This window comes from Salvelinus sp. IW2-2015, unplaced genomic scaffold (genome assembly GCF_002910315.2).
Source record: "Salvelinus sp. IW2-2015 unplaced genomic scaffold, ASM291031v2 Un_scaffold1884, whole genome shotgun sequence".
NCBI classification, from domain to species: domain Eukaryota; kingdom Metazoa; phylum Chordata; class Actinopteri; order Salmoniformes; family Salmonidae; genus Salvelinus; species Salvelinus sp. IW2-2015.
This window is the reverse complement of record NW_019943246.1, coordinates 96949-112707: the sequence shown is the minus strand read 5'-3', so window position 1 is coordinate 112707 and position 15759 is coordinate 96949. Positions and strand designations below refer to the sequence as shown.

Here is a 15759-nt window from a genome sequence, read left to right as displayed (position 1 = left end):
CTGACTTTGCTCCTGGACTTACATTAACAGTCGGTTGCTTACGCCTTACCACTCAAACAAGCTCTTTGTGCTCCTTGACCCTGTGTAGATCTGAAGATCATGAGTCTGTTGAAGTCCCAGACTCACCTGGCAGGCAGAGAGTGGAATGTCCCTGGTTCCATCATGGCCGCTCACGCTCCGCTCCTAGTGTCGCTGTTTAATGATGTCATCACTGTGTGGGACCGGCGGGACAGGAGGCGTGTCCACGATGTCCCTGTCGGACCAGGCGTTGTCAGGGTGATCGTGGCTCTTGATGTAAAGGAAGGTTAGTACAATAGGATCATTAATGTCTTTAACTTATGGCTGGGATCCAGTTAACGGGATTGATATGACAACAGCCAGTGAAAGTGCAGGGCGCCAAATTCAAAACAACAGTAATCTCAGAATTAAAATTCCTCAGACATACAAGTATTTTACACCATTTTAAAGATAAACTTGTTAATCCCACCACAGTGTCTGATTTCAAAAAGGCTTTATGACGAAAGCACAACATATCATTATGTTAGGTCAGCACCTATTCACAGAAAAACAGCCATTTTTCAAGCCAAAGAGGAGTCACAAAAAGCAGAAATAGAGAAAATTAATAATTGACCTTTGATCTTCGTCAGATGACACTCATAGGACTTCATGTTACACAATACATGTATGTTTTGTTCGATAAAGTTCATATTTATATCCAAAAATCTCTTTACATTGGTGTGTTGGTTCAGTAATGTTTTGCCTCAAACATCCAATGATTTTGCAGAGAGCCACATCAATTTACAGAAATACTCATAAGAAACATTGATAAAAGATACAAGTATTATACATGGAACTTTAGATAAACCTCTCCTTAATGCAACCGCTGTCAGATTTCAAAAAAACTTTACGGAAAAAGCACACCATGCTATAATKTGAGTACAGCGTTCAGAGCCCAAACAAGCCATAAAGATATCCGCCATGTGGAGTCAGATGTCAGAAAAGCATTTTTAACATTCACTTACCTTTGATCTTCATCAGAATGCACTCCCAGGAATCCCAGTTCCACAAATGTTTGATTTGTTCCATAAAGTCCATTTATGTCCAAATACCTCCTTTTTGTTCGTGCGTTCAGTACACAATCTAAACACACGACGCGCGGGCAGGTCCATGCGAAAGTTCAGACAAAGTCATATTACAGTTCGTAGAAACATGTCAAACGAAGTATAGAATCAACCTTAAGGATGTTTTAAACATATCTTCAATTTTCCAACCGGAGAATTCCTTTGTCTGTAGAAATGTGATGGAACGCAGGTCTAACTATTACGTGAACGTGTGTGGTCAGCTCATGGCACTCTGCCAGAGCCCTGACTGAACCCTCATCCCCCGCTCCTTCACAGTAGAAGCATCAAACAAGGTTCTAAAGACTGTTGACATCTATTGGAAGCCTTAGGAAGTGCAAGTTGACCAATACCCCACTGTATATTCGATAGGCGATGAGTTGAAAACCTACAAACCTCAGAATTCCCACTTCCTGGTTGGATTTTTTTCTCGGGTGTTTGCCTGCCATGAGTTCTGTTATACTCACATCATTCAAACAGTTTTAGAAACTTCATTGTTTTCTATCCAAATCTACTAATAATATGCATATATTAGCAACTGGGCCTGAGTAGCATGCAGTTTACAGTCCTAGACAGGTTAAGAACAAATACTTATTTACAATGACGACCTACCGGGGAAGTGGGTTAACTTCCTTGTTCAGGGGCAGAATTACAGATTTTTACTTTGTCAGCTCAGGGAATTGGTCCAGCAACCTTTTGGTTACTGGCCCGACGCACGAACAACTAAGCTACCTGTCGCCCGTGCGCCCATTGCCTGAAATATCTACTTAGTTTGGCCACGTTTCAGCATTTTACAAATCTTATATGTACTTGTTAGTGTATATAGGATAGAAGTGATTTAGTATGATAAATCACAAAGCAAATCACCTCAAAGTTCACCCTAAATACAAACCTAACTGTAGCGTGAAAGCTAAACGGGGTTGCCAGATATTGMTAAAAAATTATTCGGGGTGTTTGTGGTGGATCATTTCATTTGGAGGGGGAGTGGTTTCAAGTCCATGGGGGGTAAGAATGGGGAATGGTATTGTGGGGGGGTGTGATGCAGGAAATATGAGGGGGATTTATCAATTTAAACAAGTTTACAAGCTAAATAAAACCTCAAAGAGGGGTCTGAGCTGGCAACTAAAAAATTTGCCCCCGACTGGGGAATTGTGTTTTGAACTGTCATCCAACTCGGGAACATGGGCATCTTTCTAGAATGATAACTTTCTGACCTGAATATCACGGACGTCATGATTTGACCTCGTATTTTTCAGTTCCCAGTTGTCTTGAAAGCACCATAAGTCAGTGGTGTGAACCATCCCTAATCTTCGTTTAGTTATAACTTCTTTGGTCTGACAGACGCTTTTGTGACAACCAGGATGCATGGTATGTAGACAAACATGCTGCCACTCATAGCTGGCAAATAGCTTAGCATTAGCTCATCATAATATAATAATCATAATCAGTTAAACCTTCAAGTGTTTTAAACACGTTATTACAATATGCAAGAATCGGAAATATAATAATTATTATATTTCATAATTTGTCACAGCACATGAAAATATGTCAATAAAACAGTGAATCATTACGCTCCATACATATGTAGCCGTTTCTACTGTCGCACAACACGATACAGAAACAAAGGCTCTTTGATAGGAACGCACATTACTTATATTTGTAAGGAAAACGACAATGATGGCAATGCGGGCATCATTACAAAAAGTTTMCAAGGCCTGTTCTGACCAGATATTAGCAAATATCTGCATTCTTGATCTGTGGAAACACTGGAGAAGTGCTTGAGCTCTTGTCAAAAAGAAGTTTGTCTGGCTCAGTGAAGCCTCAAACATACATTCCGCAACTTTTTACATGAAAGAATTCAAAATGTTAGAAAAAAAAGAAAAAAAACTTGTTAGAAAATAATTAGCCTATAGTTAATTAGCAGGCAACGTGCCTTGGTTGGAGAGCAGTGAGGATTAACCTGTTTCGCAACGATCACATTGAGTCTTACATCCTGACAAAGAAACTCACACTGGTGGACCATTAGATATATGGAACTAACCCATGAAAGGTTAGAGGCCTTTTATTGTCCCCAATGATCACGTTGTTTAATCAGCTTCTTGATATGCCTCACCTGTCAGGTGGCTGGATTATCTTGGCAAAGGAAGAAATGCTCACACATAGGGATGTAAAAAAAATATTTTTGTGCACAGAATTTGAAATGCTTTTGTGCAACATCGCTGGGATTTTRTTTAAATCATAAATATCAAATATCCAACACTTTACAAGGGACCAACACTTTACATTTTGTGTTTATATTTTTGGTCAGTGTATTTAAAGTCTCAGGGGGCAGAGTTTACGTTGTGTAAAGGAAGGTTAGTAGGATCATGTCTTTAATTTGTTGACCATCGTTTCAAAGCGCTTCATCTGAAAATGGATATGTTTCCAACTCAGTGCCTCCTGCTCAGCCAGTCTGTACCAGTAATACTCTCTTCCCTCCCTACCGCTTATTTGGCACCAACTACAACATTCCAGTCTGTACCAGTCCATCAGTGATGTCTCTTTAAATTAATCTAATGTAACCTCACTCCCTAGATTCTTAACAAGGCCCTTCCTCCTGTCCTGCCAACATTGGCTCAGACCTGTACCTGTACCAGACCTGTACCAGTCCATCAGTGATTTGATGAGGAGAGTCTCTTTAAATTAATCTAATGTAACCTCTCTCCCTAGATTCTAACAAGGCCCTTCCTCCTGTCCTGCCAACTCTGGCTCAGACCTGTACCAGTCCATCAGTGATGTGTCGGGGCTCAACTTGTGGCATCTCCCAAACTCAGCTGTGTGACACATTGAAGGACTGTCCTGATGGTTTTGATGAGGATCCTGCATTACTAAATGTCCAAACCGAGGTAGATATATAACGCTTTCTGATATTTGATACTGCTTTGCCACCCAGGAAACCCTCTTAAGCTTTCTTCATGGTCCCTCTTGTGTGTCTCCCAGGTGAGTTCCGGTGTAAGGACAGGAGGAAATGTATTGAGAGGAGGCTGGTTTGTGATGGACGCGCTCATTGCCAAGACGGCTCGGATGAGGTTGGCTGTCAAACGATAGCTGCTCCAACATCGCAAACTGCGCCCCTGAAGTGTCGCATGGTTCTAGACTGTGCAAGGATGGGAGAGAGTGTGTCCTGCACAGCCATGTTTGTGATGGAGTGGACTGTAAGGATGGATCAGATGAACAGAACTGTGGTGGTGAGTCTGATTTCTGTCTGTGGTTCCACTTTGGTCAGTCGGGACGTTTTCTAAATCGACTAAGTGTCTGACGGTGTTCATAAAATGGCATGACGTCCCAAAAATGGGGAGCCGGACAGAACTGCCACCCTTTGCCTTGACAGCTTTGCACACTCTTGGCATTCTCTCAACCAGCTTCATGAGGTAGTCACTTGGAATGTGTTTCAATTAACAGGTGTGCCACCTTAAAGTATTTGTGTAATGTCTTTCCTTAATGTGTTTAAGCCAATCCGTTGTGACAATGTAAGGAGGGGTATACAGAAGAGAGCCCTATTTGGTAATTGACCAAGTCCATGTGTCAAGAACAGCTCAAATAGCAATGAGAAATGACTGTCCATTACTTTAAGACATGGAGGTCAGTCAATTTGGAAAATGTCAATAACTTGAAGTGCAAGTGCAGTCGCAAAAACCAAGCGCCATAATGTAACTGGCTCTAATGAGGACCGCCACAGGAATGGACGACCCAGAGTTTCCCCTGCTGCAAAGGATAAGTACATTAGATTTACCAGCCTCAGAAATTGCAGCTCAAATAAATGCTTCACATAGTTCAAGTAAGACACATCTCAACATCAACTYGTCAGGAGACTGCGAATCCGGCCTTCATGGTCYAATTGCTGCAAAGAAACCACTACTAAAGGACACCAATAAGAAAGAGACTTGCTTGGGCCAAGAAACACGAGCAATGGACATTAGACCGGTGGAAATTTGTCCTTTTGGTCCGAGTCCAAATTGGAGATTTTTGGTTCCAACCGCTGTGTCTTTGCSAGAACGGATGAGCTCTGCATGTGTTTTTCCCACCATAAAGCATGGAGGAGGTGGTGTTACGGTGTGGGCCTGCTTTGCTGGTGACACTGTCTTGGATTTATTTAGAATTCAAGGCACACTTAACCAGCATGGCTACTACAGCATTCTGCAGCGATACGCCATCCCATCTGGTTTGGGCTTAGTGGGACTCATTTTGTTTTAACAGGACAATGACCCAACACAACTCCAGGATGTATAAGGGCTATTTTACCAATACAGCGAGTGATTGAGTGCTGCATCAGATGACCTGGCTTCCACAATCCCCCGACCTCAACCAAATTGAGATGGTTTGGGATGAGTTGGACTGCAGAGTGAAGGGAAAGCAGCCAACAAGTGCTCAGCATATGTGGGAACTCCTTCAAGACTTGGAAAAGCATTCCAGGTGAAGCTGGTTGAGCGAATGCCAAGTGTGCAAAGCTGTCAAGGCAAAGGGTGGCTATTTGAAATATATCAAATATATATTTAGATTTTATCACTATTTTGGTTGCTACATGATTCCATATGTTTCATAGTTTTGATGTCTTCGCTATTATTCTACAACATAGAAAATAGGAAAGATAAAGGACCTTTTGCTTGAGTAGGTGTGCTAASACTTTTGACCGGTAGGGTTTATATATACATCACTTATTACAGGACAACCTTTGGAAATATCCACTATTTTGTGATGTTGCATTTTGATAGGGATCACAAACAGGAAGAGGAACAATYAAATAAAATAAAAMAATCATCTTTTAATTAAGCCACATGGAAACTTGGATTAACCTATACATGGTTGGTTAGATGAGAATTTATAGAACGCTTCCATTTATATTTTGGAATGGCAGATTTTGATTTGTGGTCTGCATCAAGGAAAAAGGAATAAACCACTAAGGTCAATGAATCACGACCTGCCATAGAATATCCGCAGTGAGTGATCATTTTATTTATTTATTTCAGTTATTTAACCAGGTAAGCTAGTTGAGAACAAGTTCTCATTTACAACTGCGACCTGGCCAAGATGAAGCAAAGCAGTGCGACAAACAGAGTTACACATGGAATAAACAAGTGTACAGTGAATAACACAATAGGAAAAAAGAGTATATACAGTGTGTGCAAATGGCGTGAGGAGGTAGGCAATAAATAGGCRATAGTAGCAAAGTAATTACAATTTAGCAGATTAACACTGGAGTGATAGATGAGCAGATGATGGTCTGTGTGAGTAGTGATACTGGTGTGCAAAAGAGCAGCAAAGTAAATAAAAACAATATGGGGATGAGGTAGGTAGATTGGGTGGGCGATTTACAGATGGACTATGTACAGCTGCAGCGATCGGTTAGCTGCTCAGATAGCTGATGTTTAAAGTTAGTGAGGGAAATCTAAGACTCCAGCTTCAGAGATTTTTGCAATTCGTTCCAGTCACTGGCAGCAGAGAACTGGAAGGAAAGGCGGCCAAAGAGGTGTTGGCTTCGGGGATGACCAGTGAGATATACCTGCTGGAGCGCGTGCTACGGGTGGGTGTTATCGTGACCAGTGAGCTGAGAAGGCAGAGCTTTACCTAGCATAGACTGATAGATGACCTGGAGCCWGTGGGTCTGGCGACGAATATGTAGCGAGGGCCAGCCGACTAGAGCATACAGGTCGCAGTGGTGGGTGGTATAACGCYCTTTGGTAACAAAACGGATGGCACTGTGATAGACTACATCCAATTTGCTGAGTAGAGTATTGGAAGCTATTTTGTAGATGACATCGCCGAAGTCGAGGATCTGTAGGACAGTCAGTTTTACTAAGCTAAGTTTGGCGGAGTGAGTGAAGGAGGCTTTTTTTGACTTTCAAATCGTTGTATTGGTGTGTGGCCAGTGACTTGGAGACCGCCCAGAATTATCTGCACCATTTGAGGAAAATTCAAACTGCATTCTAAGTTCTGTGACCCACTGTCCTATGACAAAATCAAAAGTACAAAATCAAATATATTGCTGTTTTAAGCAATTGGTCTTGTCGTCATGTTGACTAAACTTTTATACTAACATCACCAAACTGAGGTCAAACGGATGTGTAATTTGTGTGTAATGTGGTTAAAACGTTGCCTTGTGTAATGTAGTAACACATACTGTCCACATATTGGAAAGTAGCGTAATATACATTTATTAGAAATGGATAAATCATTTTAATTTGGGATGATAGTAAATTATACAAACTCAGATTTGTTTCAATAATCACATATTTCTAGACDACATATAACCATTCCAGCCCAGGACCTCAACATCCAGTTTCACCTGCGGGATCATCTGAGACCAGCCTCTCGGACAGCTGATGAAACTGTGGGTTTACAAAACTGAAGAAAGTCTGCTCAAACTATCTCAGGGAAGCTCTTCTGCGTGCTTGTCATCCTCACCATGGTCTTGACCTGACTGTAGTTCGACATCGTAACCGACTTCAGTGGGCAAATGCTCACCTTCGATGGCCACTGGCACTCTGGCGACGTGTGCTTCATGGATTAATCCTGGTTTCAACTGTACCGAGCAGATGTTAGACAGCATAAGGCATCGTGTGGGCGAGAGGTTTCATGTCAACATTGTGAAGAGTGCCCCATGGTGGGCTTATGGTATGGGCAAGCATAAGCTATGTCCAAAGAACACAATTGCATTTTATCGATGGCAATTTGAATGCACTGAGATGCCATGAGATCCTGAGGCCCATTCATCTGCCGCCATCACCTCATGTTTCAGCATGATAATGCATGGCCCCATGTCGCAAGGATCTGTACACAATTCCTGGAAGCTGAAAATATCCCAGTTTTTCCATGGCCTGCATACTCACCAGACATGTCACCCGTTGAGCATGTTTGGAAGACTCTGTGTASGACAGCATTTTCCAGTTCCTGCCAATATCCAGTAACTTCTCACAGCCATTGAAGAGGAGTGGGACAATATTCCACAGGCTGCCATCAACAGCCTGATCAACTCTACGTGAAGATGGCAAATGGCGGTRACACCAGATACTGACTGGTTTCTGATCCACGCCTCTACCTTTTTAAGGTACCTGTGACCAGCTGATGCAAATCTGTATTCCCAGTTGTGAAATCCTGGGAGTGAGGTCTGCACAACGCATCACCGGGGGCAAACTAGCTGCCCCCTAGGACACCTCCACCACCCGATGTCACAGGAAGGCCATAACGATCATCAAGGACAACTACCACCCGAGCCACTGCCTGTTCACCCCGCTATCATCCAGAAGGCGAGGTCAGTACAGGTGCATCAAAGCAGGGACCGAGAGACTGAAAAACAGCTTCTATCTCAAGGCCATCAGACTGTTAAACAGTCACCACTAACATTTAGTGGCTGCTGCCAACATACTGACTCAACTCCAGCCACTTTAATAATGAATTGATGGAAATGTATGTATAAATGTATCACTAGCCACTTTAAACAATGCCACTTAATATAATGTTTACATTACTCATCTCATATGTATATACTGTACTCTATACCATCTACTGCATCTTGCCTATGCCGTTCTGTACCATCACTCATTCATATATCTTTATGTACATATTCTTTATCCCTTTACACTTATGTGTGTGTATAAGGTAGTAGTTGTGGAATTGTTAGATTACTCGTTGGTTATTACTGCATTGTCGGAACTAGAAGCACAAGCATTTCGCTACACTCGCATTAACATCTGCTAACCATGTGTATGTGACAAATACAATTTGATTTGATTTATGTATGTACTGTACTGTATACCATCTACTGCATCTTGCCTATGCTGTTCGGCCATCGCTCATTCATATTTTTATGTACATATTCTTATTAATTCCTTTACACTTGTGTGTGTATAAGGTAGTTGTTGTGAAATTGTTAGATTACTTGTATATTACTGCAGGGTCAGAACTAGAAGCACAAGCATTTCGCTACACTCGCAATAGCATCTGCTAACCATGTGTATGTGACAAATAACATTTGATTTGACAGTGTGAAATGTTTACTAGCTAGTATATTAGCAGGTGAGACATGTTACCTGCAGTCTAACCCTTTGTGCTGAATTGTTTTGGGGAAACTAACGGTTCATTAGACTTGTTCTGGGTAGAGTGTAAAAGGCTTGTCCATTATCTTGGTAATACTCTCTCCCTACAGGAACTCCAATTCCCCTTACTACCGCTTATTTGGCACCAACTACAACCATTCCAGTCTGTACCAGTCCATCAGTGTGATGTGTCGGGGCCTCAACATTGTGTGCATCTCCCAAACTCAGCTGTGTGACACATTGAGAGACTGCCCTGATGGTTTTGATGAGGAGTCCTGCATTACTAAATGTCCAAACCGAGGTAGATATATTAACGCTTTCTGATATTTGATACTGCTTTGCCACCCAGAAAACCCTCTTAAGCTTTCTTCATGGTCCCTCTTGTGTCTCCCAGGTGAATTCCGGTGTAAGGACAGGAGGAAATGTATTGAGAGGAGGCTGGTTTGTGATGGACGCGCTCAATGCCATGATGGCTCAGATGAGATTGGCTGTCCAACGATGGCTGCTCCAACATCCCAAACGGCGCCCCTGAAGTGTCGCATGGGTTCTAGACTGTGCAAGGATGGGAGAGAGTGTGTCCTGCACAGCCATGTTTGTGATGGAGAGGTGGACTGTAAGGATGGATCAGATGAACAGYACTGTGAGCTCCTCTGCAAAGCAGGTCAGAAGCTCACCTCTTAATCTGGTGTAATGTGTTTAATCACAATTGGCCAGTTTCAGCACACATCCATCCATTCATATCATCAATGTCCTTAGGTCAGTTCCAGTGTGCTAATTGGTTGTTAGCTCAGCTCAGTTCCAGTGTGCTCATTGGTTCCTACCTCAGGTCAGTTCCAGTGTGCTCATGGGAAGAAGTGTATCGACCAGCAGCAGGTTTGTGATGGGAAMGCACAGTGCCAGGACCGTTCTGATGAAATGAACTGCTTCAAGCCCACCAAGAGCTGCAGTCATCGCTGTGACAACAATAGCCGCTGTATCCCAGAAACCTTCATCTGTGATGGAGAGAGAGACTGTGTGGACGGCTCTGATGAAGAAGACTGTGGTATGAGCCTGATCTCTAAAAAACATTTCCATTGTAATGGGTGTTTAGAACCCATTTCCACCGATGTGGTTCCGCGTTGATTAGAACCCATTTCCACTGATGTGGTTCCGCGTTGATTAGAACCCATTTCCACCGATGTGGTTCCGCGTTGATTAGAACCCATTTCCACTGATGTGGTTCCGCGTTGATTAGAACCCATTTCCACMGACGTGGTTCCACGTTGTTTAGAACCCATTTCCACTGACGCGGTTCTGTTTCATAAGCCATTTCTACTTAGTTTTTGCAATCATTGCTCTCCTCTGCTTCTGTCATCTCTCTCCTCCCAGTGGCAAAGCCTTGTGGCCAGCAGCATTATCGGTGCATTAATGGTCAGTGTGTGTCTGAGGCTCTCCGTTGTGACGGCCATGCGGACTGCGGAGACCATTCTGACGAGGCGGGCTGTGCCAAACCCCCCCACTGTCCCCCGGAGCGACGCTGCCCAAACAGCCATGAATGTCTCGTGGAGGAATGGCTGTGTGATGGGGAGCAGGACTGCCAGGACGGTTCAGACGAGAGGGTGAGGACCCCGCCTAATATTAACCTTCACTTTAAAAAGATTGTGCAAAACATTTATTTACTTACCAGATGAACTCATGGATACCACTTTTATGGCTCCATGACCAGTATTAAGGAAGTCCAAGGTAGTTTTGGAAACCAATACAAACTAGCATGCTAGGTTAATTGCCATAATCTCGCACAATCCTTTTATCTTAACCCCATCTCTAAATTCTGGGTAAACTTCAGGACTGTAAGGTGTCTCCAGTGACGTGTGGGGAGTTTCAGTGGAGCTGTGTTTCTAGGAGCCAGTGTATCCCTGCGACCTGGAGGTGTGATGGACAGAAGGACTGTGAGGACTACAGTGACGAGGCCGGATGTGAGCTTACACAAAGTGTTCTGGTTACATTTGTAGTTGGCCAGGTGACGTGCTCCAACCAGCTGTGGTAGTGGAGAGTGTGTGGACCAGTCTGTTGTTTTACTGTAGGTGGCCAGGTGAAGTGCTCCAACCAGCTTTACCAGTGTGGTAGTGGAGAGTGTGTGGACCATTCTCTGCTGTGTGACCACATCATCAACTGTCCTGATGGATCTGACGAGGGGCAAGGCTGTTCCACCAACAACTGCTCCAGCCCTGGGACCCCCCAATGTGACCAGCACTGTGTCAGCACCCCTTACGGACCGGTTAGTACCCCAATCCACATACCCCAACCCAGGGTTTTCAAAACCCGGTCCTGCATAGCATTACATTTAATAACACTTTTCACAACACATTGTGTACCCTCACAACACTACTCTACTACCACATCTACAAAACCAAATCCATGTTACGTGTGGGTAGAGTARGTGTTAGTATGTGTGTGCCTGTGACCCTTAATTAAAGTCCCCGCTGTTCCATAAGGTTTATTTGTATCTGTTTAAAATCTGATTCTACTGCTTGCATCAGTTACCTGATGTGGAGTAGAGTTCCATGTAGTCATGGCTCTATGTAGTACTGTGCACCTCCCATAGTCTGTTCTGGACTTGGGGATTGTGAAGAGACCTCTGGTGGCATGCCTTGTGGAGTATGCATGGCTGTCTGAGCTGTGTGCTAGTTTTTTTAAACAGACACCTCAGTGCATTTAGCATGTCAACACGTCTTACAAAAACAAGTAGTGATGAAGTAAAGCTCTCTACTTTGAGCCATGAGCAATTGACACTGGCTATTATTGTTAGCTCTGTACATTTAAGGGGCCAGCCGTGCTGCCCTGTTCTGAGCCGATTGTAATTTGACAGCTTACCACACGACTGGGCAGTAGTCCAGGTGAGAAATCTAGGGCCTGTAGTACCTGCCTTGGTGATAGAGTTAAGGCATAGCAGTGCTTTATTATGGACAGACCTCTCCCCATCGTAGCTACTGTTGTATCAATATGTTTTGAAAAATACAGTTTACAATAGTTTGACTCCAAGCAGTTTAGTCACCTTAACTTGCTTTTAGTTTTTGAAATATTTAGGACTAACTTATTTCTTGCCACCCATTCTGAAACTAACTGCAGCTCTAAGTGTTGCAGAGATTTCAGTCGCTGTAGTAGCTGACGTGTATGGTGTGGAGTSCTCCGCATACACACTGGCTTTACGCAGAGGCTGAAGAAATGTGGTATGCCACCTAAAACCCTCAAAAACCTTTACAGATGCACAATTGAGAGTATCCTGTCGGGCTGTATCACCACCTGATATGGCAACTGCATCGCCCACAACCGCAAGGCTCTTCAGAGGGTGGTGTGGTCTGCACAACGCATCACCGGGGGCAAACTACCTTCACTTCACACAGTGTGTATATGTTTCAAGTCACAGTATTTCCTCTATTGTTAACGCCATCACAAAATAAGCAAATGTGACTCACCACCCGGATTCGGTCTTATGTAGCAATGTGAAATTGTTTGGGAAAGTAATTCTGCTTTGAAAGTTATAAACTCAACTTGTAAACTCACTTTTGAGAATGCATATGGTCTCACAAGGGGTCTGAGGATCTCATCTCGGTACCTAATGGCAGTCAGGCTACCTCTGGCGAGCACATGGAGGTCTGTGCGGCCCCACAAAGAAATGCCACCCCACACCATGACTGACCCACCGCCAAACCGGTCATGCTGGAGGATGTTGCAGGCAGCAGAACGTTCTCCACGGCGTCTCCAGACTCTCGTGTCACGTCTGTCACATGTGCTCATGTGCTCAGTGTGAACCTGCTTTCATCTGTGAAGAGCAGCGGGTGCCAGTGGCGAATTTGCCAATATTGGTGTTCTCTGGCAAATGCCAAACGTCCTGCACGGTGTTGGGCTGTAAGCACAACCCCCACCTGTGGACGTCGGGCCCTCATACCACCCTCATGGAGTCTGTTTCTGACCGTTTGAGCAGACACATGCACATTTGTGGCCTGCTGGAGGTCATTTTGCAGGGCTCTGGCAGTGCTCCTCCTTGCACAAAGGCGGAGGTAGCGGTCCTGCTGCTGGGTTGTTGCCCTCCTACGGCCTCCTCCACGTCTCCTGATGTACTGGCCTGTCTCCTGGTAGCGCCTCCATGCTCTGGACACTCGCTGACAGACACAGCAAACCTTTTTGCCACAGCTCGCATTGATGTGCCATCCTGGATGAGCTGCACTACCTGAGCCACTTGTGTGGGTTGTAGACTCCGTCTCATGCTACCACTAGAGTGAAAGCACCGCCAGCATTCAAAAGTGACCAAAACATCAGCCAGGAAGGCATAGGAACTGAGAAGTGGTCTGTGGTCACCACCTGCAGAACCATTCCTTTATTGGGGGTGTCTTGCTAATTGCCTATAATTTCCACCTTTTGTCTATTCCATTTGCACAACAGCATGTGAAATTTATTGTCAATCAGTGTTGCTTCCTAAGTGGACAGTTTGATTTCACAGAAGTGTGATTGACTTGGAGTTACATTGTGTTGTTTAAGTGTTCCCTTTATTTTTTTGAGCAGTGTATATTAGCATCTGGGACAGAGTAGGAGGCAGTTCAATTTGGGCACGCTATTCATCCAAAGTGAAAATGCTGCCCCCTATCCCTAAAAAGTTAACCAACGAGGCTCCGAATTTAACCATTTTAATCGTATGAAAGTTCATGTTCGAACGCAATTACTTCCCAAAAATATTTGTTCAAATATCTCTCCTGTGAAGTCATGACTTGCGACATACGCCTAGTTTCCTGAATCGAGTCACACATTATAATCTTTAGATCGCCTCTGACCAGTCCCCACATTCTACGTAAAAAATTGTGACATTATTCGCTTTAGAACGTGTTAGTTTCGGCGGGCAAATGTCTAACAAAGGCACATTCCTGTGTGAATTTGGAGAGGGAGATGGCTGAAAGTTCCTGTACTTAATTTACATCAGGGTGTTAGCTGTCACCCCCCCCCCCCCCCACCAGTTCCCTTCTCCCCCTCTGCGACTGAAAGGGGGTCTGGCTGAAGTTATTTATTGCCAAGCTGATCTGACCAATTTGGATCCTTCCAGGACAGTCATGACTAGTCACCTTGCCGTGGTTAAATGCGGTGGTTCGCACGTTCAGTTTTGTGCAACTGCTGCTATCTATCCAGTTTCTGGACTGGGTAGGTTTTAATAGTGAGTGGGAACATCCCCTATACACTTCCTGATGAACTCAGTCAGTATAAATATCAATGTTATTCTGAGGCAACCCGGAACATATCCCAGTCCGCTTGATCAAAACAATCTTGAAGCTTGGATTCCGATTGGTCAGACCAGGGTTGAATTGACCTGCAAGACCACTTACTTCCTGTTTGAGTTTCTGCCTATAGGAAGGGAGAATCAGAATGGAGTTTTGATCTGACTTGCCGAAAGGAGGGCAGGGGAGGGCCTTGCAGGCATACCAGAAGGGAGAGTGATAGTGGTCGAGAGTTTTTGAAGAGCGAGTACTACAGGCAATGTGTTAGAACTTTGGTAGCATTTTCCTCATACCTGCTTTTTTAGACTGGCTAGCTGCTATAAGTATGGCCTCAGGATATGTGGTTTCCAGTTTATACAAAGTGTTGTTAATTGAGGGCTGTCGTATCTGCTCGAGGGAGAATAAATACACTGCTGTGACTATAACCGAAGAGAATTCTCTTGATGGTACACGGTCGGCATTTGATTCTAGGTCGGGTGAACAAAAGGACTCACACCATGAGTAGTTAATCATGAAACACACATCACCGTCTCATCTTCCCAGAGTTCTTTATTCCTGTCTGCGATGTATTGAGGACTTGTGTCAAATGCAGCATCTGCTTGCTCCTAATTACATACCACAGACCAGCAAATATTCTTTGTCATAGGAATCAATACAACAGGTTTTGTATGACCTCTTACACACAATATTAGGCCCAGCCTTTGGAACTTTGGTTTTCCGACATATAGCTACCATATTGTGATCACTACATCCAATGGATTTGGATACTGCTTTAATGCATTAAAGCAGATATCTGAAGCATTYGTGAAGATGTGATCAATACATGTTGATTTCATTCCTGTGCTGTATATCTCCCCTGGTAGGTTTACTGAACCTGAACCAGGTTGCAGGCYCTAGTGTGAAGCTTTTTCTTGAGTGGGCAGCTTAATGAAAGCCAGTCAATATTTAGGTCACCCAGAAAATACACCTGTGATAACATATCAAGCATTTTACATGTTATCCAGATACTGGCTGATAACACTTGGTCTATAGCAGCTTCCCACCAGAATGGTCTTTAGGTGATGCAGGTAAACAAGTAGCCTTATTATTTCAACAGTATTTAACATAAGATCCTCAACTTTATAGGAATGTGGTTCTCAATATAMACCGCAACACCGCCCCGTTGGCATTTGTCTTTTCGGTAGATGTTATAACCATGTATTGCTACTGTATCATCAACGGTATTATCTAAGTGAGTTTCAGATGGTCAGAATATGAATGTCATCTGTTACTAGCAAGTTATCAATTTCATGAACCTTGTTTCTTAGGCTACATATGTTAATGTGG

General features: G+C 43.7%; 1 protein-coding gene across 3 annotated transcripts in view; it reads left to right on the top strand.

Annotated features, from left to right (window-relative positions):
- Positions 1–215: 215 nt before the first annotated feature.
- LOC112072299 (low-density lipoprotein receptor-like) overlaps positions 216–15759 on the top strand; it is a 50676-nt gene continuing 35132 nt past the window's right edge. For 2 of the 3 annotated variants that reach the window (XM_024139701.2, XM_024139700.2), the window contains exons 1-7: positions 4203–4345; positions 9301–9491; positions 9585–9851; positions 10017–10232; positions 10559–10788; positions 11016–11145; positions 11254–11447. In XM_024139701.2, coding sequence (XP_023995469.1) covers positions 9377–9491; positions 9585–9851; positions 10017–10232; positions 10559–10788; positions 11016–11145; positions 11254–11447 — 1152 coding nt within the window. In that variant the 5' untranslated portion in view covers positions 4203–4345; positions 9301–9376. Of the gene's footprint in view, positions 305–4202; positions 4346–9300; positions 9492–9584; positions 9852–10016; positions 10233–10558; positions 10789–11015; positions 11146–11253; positions 11448–15759 lie in introns of those variants that run through there. The other variant, XM_070439733.1, reaches the window with a different exon arrangement.